This window comes from Orbicella franksi, chromosome 7 (genome assembly GCF_964199315.1).
Source record: "Orbicella franksi chromosome 7, jaOrbFran1.1, whole genome shotgun sequence".
Lineage (NCBI taxonomy): Eukaryota > Metazoa > Cnidaria > Anthozoa > Scleractinia > Merulinidae > Orbicella > Orbicella franksi.
The window spans coordinates 7,331,291-7,342,669 of NC_138151.1; the positions used below are offsets into that span (position 1 = coordinate 7,331,291).

General features: G+C 38.0%; 3 protein-coding genes across 3 annotated transcripts in view; 1 reads left to right on the forward strand and 2 right to left on the reverse strand.

Moving 5' to 3' along the window:
* The window catches only part of LOC145492832 (potassium voltage-gated channel subfamily A member 1-like), an 86,429-nt gene that overhangs the window by 43,976 nt on the left and 31,074 nt on the right, over positions 1-11,379 (reverse strand). The gene's annotated exons all lie outside the window — the stretch shown is intronic.
* Positions 2-4,204, forward strand: LOC145493962 (ras-related GTP-binding protein A). Its single transcript, XM_081473456.1, has 8 exons — positions 2-108; positions 214-313; positions 514-580; positions 1,183-1,405; positions 2,032-2,250; positions 2,326-2,417; positions 2,839-2,954; positions 3,131-4,204. The coding sequence occupies exons 1-8, from the start codon at positions 79-81 to the stop codon at positions 3,229-3,231; spliced, it is 948 nt and encodes a 315-aa protein (XP_081329582.1). The 5' UTR covers positions 2-78; the 3' UTR covers positions 3,232-4,204.
* LOC145493963 (doublesex and mab-3 related transcription factor 3, truncated-like) lies at positions 4,292-9,755 on the reverse strand. Its single transcript, XM_081473457.1, has 2 exons — positions 8,809-9,755; positions 4,292-6,195 (listed from the first exon to the last, which is right to left on the reverse strand). Exons 1-2 carry the CDS (start codon positions 9,185-9,187, stop codon positions 5,249-5,251), a joined length of 1,326 nt encoding a protein of 441 aa, XP_081329583.1. The 5' UTR covers positions 9,188-9,755; the 3' UTR covers positions 4,292-5,248.

The window sequence follows — 11,379 nt, forward strand, 5'->3', positions numbered from 1 at the left end:
CTTCCTCGCGAAAATAGTGTGCTAGTGGATCGCTACGAGAAATCACCGTAGTTTCGTAAATCTTATTAGTTTTCACTCATGGAAAAGAACGTCAAGATGAAGAAGAAGGTATGTGTTGATATTTTTATGCTGCTTTATTTCTTTGTGAGAGTTAAGATGCGTTTTAACATTAACGTGTGTTTTGTGGTCGTCAAAATTTTTGAAATCTTTTAGGTTCTTCTTATGGGCAAAAGTGGCTCTGGTAAAACAAGCATGAGGTCGATTATTTTCGCAAATTACATTGCAAGAGACACAAGAAGACTTGGAGCGACAAGTAAGTCTCTCCTTTCATTAATTTTGTAATCTTTTAATTGTTTTGAGTTCGTTTTCTCCATTAAAAAACGCTTTACATTTTGTCGCGTTCGTTAATTGTAATCTGTCAGTGCGTATGAAGAGACCGTTCCGTTCTGTGTAATCAAATTTAGTAAACCTTAATTTGTTCTCTCAGTGTACTTTCGCCTTTTTGATTTACAGTTGACGTTGAGCATTCCCACGTCCGATTTCTTGGCAATTTGGTTCTCAATCTGTGGGACTGTGGAGGGTAAAAATCATGCATTTATGTGCCAATCAGTATTTAGTTAAATCCTTATTGTGAACCTACAGCTGTAACTCAACATTCTGACAAACCATCAGCTTTTTGTGGGCAGTAAGGCCTAACGGCGTAAACGACATATTGATGTAACGACTTACGGATGGCTTATATCAGGAATGTGAACATCTACATAAAGACATAAGGAGAAGATTTGTTTTTTTCCCCTTATGTCATTATGTTCATGTTGTTATGTTGCTATAACAGTGTTTCGTATTGTCAGGATATTCACACTGCAAAGGTAACAACATAACTATACTATGCTTCTTACATCATCATGTTTATGACATTATGCCACTAGGCTAGAGTGAACTAGGCGTTTGTGCAAGGCATGTTATCTGGGCAAGAGTGATAGCAAACCCTGGCAATCAGTGTTTAATGTAAAGTCAACGTCTAGTTGTAGGGGTCAAGTACATCATGTAGACGCTACCACTGTCAGTGAATGTTTCAAGCCTTGTCAAACCCTCAACTGTTATCTTGTTAAGAGTAGACCCTCTAGCCTCTTAGAAGTGAAGCCTTGGTAGAAATAATTACCTTTGTCTTATTTTTTGCAGACAAGAGGCATTTATGGAGAACTACTTTACAAGTCAAAGAGACAACATTTTCAGAAATGTTGAAGTACTTATCTATGTGTTTGATGTGGAGAGTCGAGAACTGGAGAAAGATATGCACTATTACCAGACGTGTCTAGAAGCTATTCTTCAAAACTCACCAGATGCCAAGATATTCTGTCTTATTCACAAAATGGACTTAGTCCAAGAGGATCAGAGAGACACGGTGAGAAAAGCCTGTTATATTGAGAATTCTCCTGTTTATTTTCTTAAATTGCATACGGTTGAACCTGTCCACAATGGCCACCTTGGGGACAGTGGAAAGTGGCAGTTGTAGAGGAAGGGACCGCAATTTTGACGTATGGGTGTAATAATATTATTGGGCACCTGGTTTTTGTGGGTTGCAACACACTTTTATTTTTAAAAATGCTTATTGTAGCATAGAAATACATAACACAGTAAAATATACAGTTCATCAATAAAACAGAAACCGAACAGAAACAGGAACCACTGAATGATGCATGGTACAGATCAAGCCAAGTGACATTTTACAATAAGTGGGTTTATGTGTACACCATTCATCAGTTGTTGACCAACTGGCTGTGTTATTTTGGCAGTTGGGATGTGCTGTAGTCATGGTGTTGCCATCGTGGAGAGGTGACCATTGTAGAGAGGTTGAAATGAGAGTGAATGTATAGATTTGCCATTAAAACAAAACAAAATTTGCCATTAATAGCAGATGTTGCCATATGCAGGTCACAAAAATATTTCATATTTTATTCACTTAGTAATAACAATTACAATATAATTACGACGTTTTAAATTTTTATAACTGTACGCAATTTTTTTCAGATTTTCAGAGAGCGTGAAGAGGATCTCAAGAGACTGTCAAAGCCACTAGATTGCACATGTTTCCGAACATCTATTTGGGATGAAACACTGTACAAGGCTTGGTCATCGATTGTGTACCAACTCATTCCCAATGTTACACAGCTGGAACAGAATCTTGAGAACTTTGCATCCATCATTGATGCAGATGAAGTCCTTCTGTTTGAGAGAGCCACATTTCTAGTAAGCTTTCATTTATTTGCATCTTCTTCATATAACCTACCGTGCTTAAATCCTTGATTGTCATTTCAATTTCAGGTTATTTCTTATTGTCAACGCAAGTCTCATAAAGATGTACACAGGTTTGAGAAAATCAGTAACATCATCAAACAGTTTAAATTAAGTTGTAGGTAAGTCGTAAATTAATCAAGTCTTAATTGTTTCAGTTGATATTTTCACTGTTGAGACTATTTGCAGATCACACTCATTGAAGCAAGTCTGCTTTGTAGTTTTTATTAAGACTTATTGTGTTTTTCTTTTCTTCTGAAAATTTTTCCTCCAACAATTGGGCTTCCCAACCTACCTGCAAGCAGGCTTTTGGCCAGATGGGACTCTAGGCGTCCTGTAGATGGCCATTTATTAAAGAAAATCGTTTATGTTTCCTTATAAATTGTTCATTTGAGCAGGCCCTCTAGTGCATTTTGGATGTCCAACTTTCAAATCGTGGCTAAAAGCCTGCCTGCAAGTCTGCCTTATCAGCCAGTGTTGACAACTAATGTTTTGGATGGTTCCTTGCCAAGTTAACTTATTCTTCATTTCTATCTTTATCAGTAAACTACATGCTCATTTTCAAAGCATGGAGGTGCGCAATTCAGCATTTGCAGCTTATATTGATGTCTTTACCCCAAACACATACGTCATGGTTATCATGTCAGATTCTACAATCCGTAAGTACAAGCACATTAATCTACTAGCCATGAGTGATTTCACTGTATATCTTGTGGGCCCATAAATCAAGAGCTGATTTTTAGAGGAGCGGTGTTGCAATATTTTTTATGTCACAATACACTGTGGTTTTTCTGTGGTTTTTCTGTCCGTTAACACACAGTTTTGTTTCCTATAGCATCGGCTGCCACACAGATTAACATTCGCAATGCAAGGAAACACTTTGAGAAGCTTGAAAAGGTTTCAAGTAATGGTCAGCATTCTCTAAAAGGAAGATAAAGGATGTAGGATGATATCATTCCTACAAGAACATTCTCCATAATAATATTATTGCTACATAAAACAGAAAATAATGCTAGAATGGCTAATGACATTGTAAATTATAGTCTTTCCATGTTATTAGGAATAGCTCTCAGTTTTGTATGTCATATTATCATTATTGCATTTTGTTGTAATAATCATTATTTACAGTCATCAATACTGGTAGTTTTATTTAGTATCTCCTGTTTCTAAAATTGTACTTTGGGTGGTCATGTCTCCAAAAAAATTCACTGAGTCATGTCCCATCCACACACAAGTGCTCTGTTTTGTGATCCCTAGCCAGGTATGGGACACCTTCCCTAAACAAGGGTAAATGAAGTTGTGATTAGCCTATTATAATTCGTTGACTCTGCATTCACAACAGTCATACACAAGAACTTGATATTCAATTTAGGCGAGAGAGGCTTGAATATTTAGCACTCTCTCATGTCCTGTCTTCTTTCCTCCCTGAGTCAGTAAGAGGAGTGCTTGTTATTCAGCCGACACCCAATTAAGAAACAGAAATTTTGAACATCTTGTTTGCAATATGCAATGGAAATAAAAGCAAGTTTAATAAGGTTGCTGCATATACCTGTGGTGATCCTGTGCTGTAGGCAAGGGCATACAAGGCATACTATGGATTTTTAATACGGCCACTTGAAATGTTGCATGAAAACAATGTTTTGAAAAAATCCAAAATTGCAACGTGACTTTATGATTATTATTTTCTGAGTGGTGCAAACACATTAGTAAACCTATCACAGTTTGCATTCTAAACCTGCTGTGGTATAAATTACACAAACTGTACAATTCTTCTGCTAGCTGAGTGATTGCTAACCTGGCCAGACCTTTGTCTGAGTTGTTGTCATGTGTAAAATATATGGGATATATATGTTGCCTTTGCTGAACACAACGCGAGTAAAAACATTCATTAAAGGGAAAGAAATGTTTACAGAGTCATTAAATCGTAACTGAAATTTTGGGTTTACACTGCTGCTTCTCTTTCGAAATTTACTAGGTAGTATGGAGCAGGAAGACGAGAAGAGATTGAGGCGACACATTCGTCTCGCACCAATTCCCTCTCGCTATACTCTCTCTTCGAGAAGAATACGTGACGAACGTCTTGGTATTTGGAAATGCTGTAAACACTGTCCTGAGAGTTAATAATAATAACAATAATAATAATCATAATCATAATCATAATCAATAATAATAATGATATTCTCTCAATCGAAACTGAGCAAAGGACAATAAAACAGAGGTCAAATAACATCGTGGAAATCACCGTCACGGCTATGATTTCTTTTATTTACCAAACTAAATGATTGACTTTGGAAATGAAGGCTATCAAACTCTGGGGGTGGGGGAGCGGGAATTGTTGTTAAGATAACGTTAAAATAAACTGGCCCACAAACCACCCGCTGATTACCAAATACTAAGCTCTTTATTGTGACATAAATTACTTCTCAGCTGCTTTTTATACAAATTTTTTAAACTTTCAAAAATAAGCCCTTGTCTCGTATTAAGAAGGAGGGGACTTTTATGAGACGCTTTTGTTCCCAAACTGTCCTTTTTTATTGCGGTGGAGGACACGGGAGAAACACCTGTTTCTATTGTCAAAGGTTAGTGGTATTGCTACGCTTTATTAACTCTGAAGAATAAACGTATTTCCAATGTCTTGGGTGAAGAACCGTTGCAAATTCCATTCCATGTTTTTACAATGTGAAAGGGCCATATATTGGGGTGAAAATTATTTTCTTTTCCGTTAACACATACATGGTATTTCTTTGATACAACCTTACTTTTCGATAAACAAGCTTTTCTTATAATCACAAAGTGATCTGTGAACAACACAACAGAAAACGATGGTAAAAATTGTTTCTCCGCGCCAAATTGCGCAACATTCCGATTTTATATTGTCCTTCTGTAAAATGAGCTGCAGACATTTGCCGCGAGGGAACGAATTACAACTTCAAGTTCATTTTTAGAGGCCCTGCTAACATTTAAGGTCCGTCCCGCATTTTCCACAAAACCTGTCGCCAGATCGAGGTTTTGTTCCACATCGGAAACAGGCCGACACCTCATTGTCAGCAAAGCTGCTTTCCCTTGATGGAGGCGGTGAGCCTGAATAGGTTGACAAAAACGCAGGTCTAAGAAGACCGCTTGTAGCATTAAATTCATGTCGTTCTCCGTCGTCGTTCTCGCATCTATGATTCTGTATAGGGAGGCTTCTCAAATGAGCAGGCCGAGAGCGCAACTCGGCATGCGCCTGTGCAGACAAACCTCCCATGGAAGTCAGTGGAAGCGCCGCTGTCGTGGTGGCGGCGTTGTGTGACGTCAGCGGTAAAGTGAGTGGCGCAGTAGGAAATATACTTGGTTTTACTCCTGCGAATGACATGCTGGGAAAGCAAGAACTTAAAGTGACACTAGGCAGACGGGAAGGAACTGCTTCTGGGAAGTCAATGGAGTGACTCTTGCCCGCTAGAATGCACTCAATCGCCTGGACTATATCACCACTGCAGCCTTTCAAAACAAGCTCCAGTACGTTCTCCTTGTGTGAGGGGAATACCTTGCTAAGTACCTCGACTGGACGAGGGGGCTTTCTTCTTTTCAACGTAGATTCGCCGAGGCTCTTTTGCAGAAGTTTGACAGTGTAGTCGAAATCATCTTGATCGCGGAACGTAGAGTTCCATGGAAACTGGAACGTAGGTCTCTCGCTTTCTTTGACCATGTGGTCAACATATGACCGGCAGTTGTCGTGCACGTGAAAGCGGGGTGATGGCGAGCGGCAAACACCGTTGACATGAGGTGGAGAGGCGCTCCTTGCTAACCTCTTTGGCGCGGGTTCATCGTCTTGTTCATCCACAGGGAGTGAGGCGTTGTTGGAATACTCTGGATCCTCTTTCTCTTCCTTAATAAACACAGGCTGTTGCGCGTTTTTCTCTGTGAATTGAACAAAAAAAATATTAAAGTTGTCTTGCACGCCTTTGCGTAAGAGATGATCAGAGATTGAAACAGTTAGAAAGACTATCCCCAATTAGTATCACCCAACTAGTGGACTAATGCAAATCCTGCATTTTGATTGGCTACGCTACTAGGGGACTATTAGTAATAGTCATCGAGTAGCGAAATTGGCGCCATCGAGCGTGACGCTTTCTTTCGTTTTATTCCCAAATAAACATTTCTTCAACTTGCATTTGCTAACTTTATTATTACTTTTTCTGTCCGACTAGTTGGGTGACACTAAAACAATTAGACCCTTCGCCCTCAAGGGCCACGGGTCAATAGCCCATTCGGCTTCGCCTCAAGGGCTATTGTTAACCGGGAAGAAAGAGTAATCTGGTCAAAATCCCAGCACTTAAGACTGGTGTTTTTTAACGTGCAATCGCTGGTTTTAAACAAAAATGTATGAATTCCTTCATCGAGCCAAATTTTGCTCGTTAGAGACTAAGAATGATCAATTGGACCGATTTATGCGAAAAAGAAAGTTTTGGAGAAAATTTGTGCTTTTCTTTAAAATCAATAATTTTACATTGTAAAACACTAACATCGATCACCATGGTTTCTTTGTTCCATTGCGATTAAAGAACTACTTCCAACTACATGTAAAATGTTTGATTTAATTGCGAAGAATTTTGAACGATTTAAATTTCGGACGAAAAAAGCGTCTGAAAAGGAAACAAAACCGAAATTTTTAAGCGTCCGAAATATTTGCAGTAGAGTGTAAAACTTAGCTCCGAAGCTCTTCAATAGTTTCCTTTATGGAGCGAACTCTAGTTGAGATACATAACGGCGTGATAGAATATGCGTTATTTTCTGGTTGGTGTATTCTAAAACTTTGAGGCTACAGTAAAACTATTATTTTCACAGATGTTGTTTCAGTCTAATTCGTGTTTTGAAGGCGTAGATTTTGTGTTTCAGCGAACTGTCCGAAACTTCTGTCCGAAATGTGTCCTAAATGAGATAAAAAGTGAAATTTTGACGTCCGAATTTTTTGTGTAAGTAATGTATGTGACGGAGAACCACTTGCTTACCCTCCATTAAAAAAAGTGGGTTTTTTTTGTCTTCACATTCATGATTGAATATATTTCCACTTGTTTTACAAGCAAGCTAGTATCAAGTTTGTAGGCTTGTTTTATCCTCTGTAGCGATCGCCAAATCCAAGAACACATCCGGCCAGCTAGTAAAGTTTCTTGAGGCCATTAGAACAAAAGTGTATCTTAGAATAGTTTTTTTCATCCCCCCTCCGTCTAAGACAAGAGCATATGGTACTTATTCCAACACCGGATCATATGAAAACTTTTTGTTATAGGTTAAATTTAGACTACCCGTGACTGAAAAATGTAAGTGCATCTTACGTGGAGCTTAAACTATAAATCTTTTGCTACGCCGATTTAGACATTTTATTTTTCAAGCACAGGAAACAGAATTGAAAACAAGGAGATATTTTAATAGCGGTAAAATAGCTCGTCTTCTTTGTTTAAACTTTCCTCACAACTTCAAAAAACTTGTTGCATTTCTAGTAAAAAAATTCGCTAATATGTTAAATTGCCCTGCGAGAAAGAGATTCCCTTATCTTTCTGTTCGGCGGCAGTCTCACCGAGCAGAAATAGGAGATAATTCTCTCATCTAGCAAGGAATTTCGAAATCCAATAAAGGACTTTTTGCCAGAGAGTCATTTTACTTCAGTTTTTTCCGGAAATGTTAAATTTGGCCACAAAATGTTTTAAGTAAGGTTGAGGAAATTGTGCGCGCTTTCAAGTAGCTTATAGGCTTTTGCGGGCGAACTCAACTTGTATCAGCTAATTCAGATAAATGGTTTTTGTACAGTTTTTAGCCGAGCCAGTAAATAAATCTTGAAAAAAATTCACAGCTTTTTTGTACTTGTTGAAGTGGATGCCAGGTGGAGTAATTGTTTGGCCCATCAAGTTTCTTTTGCTAAATAAAAACATTTTGGGGTAAATATCATCACTAACCGTGATAGGAAATAGATATCGAGTGTTTGAGCGCGCGATTCTGGTATTTTTAAGTCAAATGTCAAAAAATTTTCCTCTTGGTCGAAACTTTGCGTCAAGTAACTACAAATTTAACGCTTACAGAATCATGTCAAATGAATAGTAATTGAGATCAATAGCTGATGATAGAAGAAAGAAACCATTCTTTAACTTGCACGTAATTTCATCACAGTTTTTTTTTCTTTTTTTTTTTCTTCACAAGGAATGTAATTCCATTCACTGTCATTTGAAAAGAGAAACTTCCGTACCTGGATTAATCATCATAACAAAACAAGGCATGTCGTAAGGTTCATTGAAAAATTACTGTTTGATTTAAGTTAGATTACACAACTCATCCAACAGAACAAAAGAATGTTCTAAATGTTTAGCTTCAATTCTACAGCCGAAGCTTTTGTTCTTTGAAATCGACTTCTCTCAACGGCGTATTCGCACCTTCCTTTCCCCAGTGGTCACAAACTAATCATTTCGACTCACGTACCAAGTTTAGAAAAGGTTACTATGGCTTTACTATCCTTCTAAATTCATAGAACTACTTCATTACCTTCAGCGATGGGGCAAGAAGCTGGTCGTACGGGCTCGGCTGGCGGATTTGTGGAGAAAACGGAGTTAATCCTGTGCGTGAGTGAAGCTGGAAAGTTTCCTTCGTGATCGCCGCTCGCGCGCGAGTAACTCGCACATGGCCCGCTTCCTCTAAGCTCATAAGGCTCTACTCTGGTCTGGTGGCGTAGGAGAGCTACTCTAGCCGCGGTAATTCTCTGTCGCTCGGCTATCAATAAACACTTGGGGCAGACGCAATCCCTCCATTTGCAATAATGCTTGTGACCTTTGAGAGAAGAGACCACTCCGTGATTTCTACAACGCGCGCATTTGGGCGCACGGGGTGAAACGCTGGATGAACCGTTTTCAGATATAGCACTCATAACAATGATGATTCGTTTCCTCGTTGGACCAGTTTTAGGAATTATTTCTAGAGGAAAATCAGTTTTTCAGGACGCGCAGTTTCTCAACACTCGTGTAGTTCGCGATCACGTAAAATTGTTGTCACTGGACAGAAAGAACCAGCGCTTAAATGTCGCTGACTAATTAACAGAGATGTTTGCGAAGAATAACAAGCTCTCCCATTGGCTCGTAACTTGTCAATTATTCAATAGCATTGTTAGTTCGCCTGCAAGTGATATGCTGTCCTTAAATACTGTACAAAGTAAAAATTCACTGTAAACCGTAGGTAAAAACATTGCAACTGTACGAGCGGCACACTAATCTTATTTTTAAATCTCAGTCTAAAACACAGGACTCACTCCGGCTTAAAGACTTCAAAGTTTAAAACAAAATCTTGACTTGTCACTCGAAAGATTCTATTCCTGCTCTTTTAACAGCGAAATAAAACTGATATAATTTATGTATGACTTCTTACAGCTTTTTAGTCGTTTTTGCACCCGTGATAAGATCGCTTGAAAATGAAACAACGAACACAAACCAACCGACAAAGTCTAGCGTGAAACTTTAGAATTTTGGTTTTGTTTTACTGCTTTATTTCAAGACGTGTGTGATGTTCTTCTTCAAAATCCATCGAACCATTTCATCATGTACCGGACAAAACAAAAGAACTGACAGGCTAACAAACTAAAGCTTCTCACCTCGGGGAATTTAGCTGCCAGGATTGTCAAATATCTTAGCGAGAAGTTTAGTTATTTTCTTGCACTAAAGCTGCCTGGAACCGAACGAAGAAGTTGTGGCTTTGACATTGTTTTCGTTGGGTAATTTCATTTCAGTGGAAGAGCGCGGAGCTGTAGTTTTAAACTGTTAGAATTCGCTCTGTACGTCATTAAAATTAATAGCTATCTTTGAAATGGTGTTTGCTCTTTCAAGTAGCAAGTTTCCACCTTTTCTAGTGGTTTTGCTTGTTCTCGCTTGTTACAAGTTGGCGAAACATGTTTCGCGACTCATAAACGTCTTGTTTACTCAAGAACCTCAGAGAAGCTGGTCGCCGGCTTCGCTACATTTCAAGGAAACATATACAATTCGGTAAAAGAAATGAGACTGATTACACGGGGTATTTAAAGCAATATATGGGATTCCGGGTTTTTTTCTTACTTTAAATATAAATGTCTTTTCAAGTCGATTATAAGTTATGTTCTGAAAACCACCCCTAAAATCATAAGTGGACATTAATATTTCTTAAATCGTTCGAATCGCGATGAATTGTCGATCCATGCGCTTTTAATATTTAAAAGTATTTAGTTTCTTTACAATGCCTTCATGAAGAATCAAACGTTTCAGTAGTGTGATAAATCTAACAAACGAGAAAACAAGTTGCGAAGACCACCTATGGTTTTTTGCAAAAACTACAAAGATATTGATTTACCAGTTAGTATTTTTTCTTGCAAATTTTCGATACCTGTTTGGAGTCGATTTAATATTTAATGTGTGACGAACGAAGTTTTCGTTTTCCCCTGTGACTCACTCAGTCAGAACGGCAAAGTTTAACGCAATTAAATACAAATTATTGGATTTCGAAGTGTGGGCAAGTCAACGTGAATAGTTCTTGTTACAGTTTCCCTGCTGAAGAATCTTTCAATATTTTGTTGAATTTTAAACTCCAATTGATGGAAATCTAGTTCGTTCAATGAGGGTCCATTGTTCCAATATTGTGGACTTGCTATTTTCACAACAAATTATAATAAATTTAACTCGAGAAAAGTTCGTATGATTAAAATTCTTTTCTCGTTTTCTGTTTTTCGCCGCTAAGTCGTTAAATATTCTGTTATGCTATTTCGACTGCACCTTCCATCTTCGCTGGGAATACAGTTTTGATTGTTTTGTGTTCAAAAGAAAAAAAAATTGTAGCCTATTTTGCTTTTTTTTTTTCGCAATCGGTGTGCACTGCCCAATTCTACCCTCACATTCGCGTTCAATAAACAGAACGTATAAAACGTAAAATAAACAAATCCTTTATTGATGTAAAAAAAAAACCGTAACTCGGAAATATTCTTACAAAGTTTCAGTTTTACCAGCGGGTTATCTACGGGTGACTACAATCAATATTTACCGGTAATTATTCCTAATTAGGATACTTATTAAAATACAGTTTGCGAAAATAACGCTAAATTAG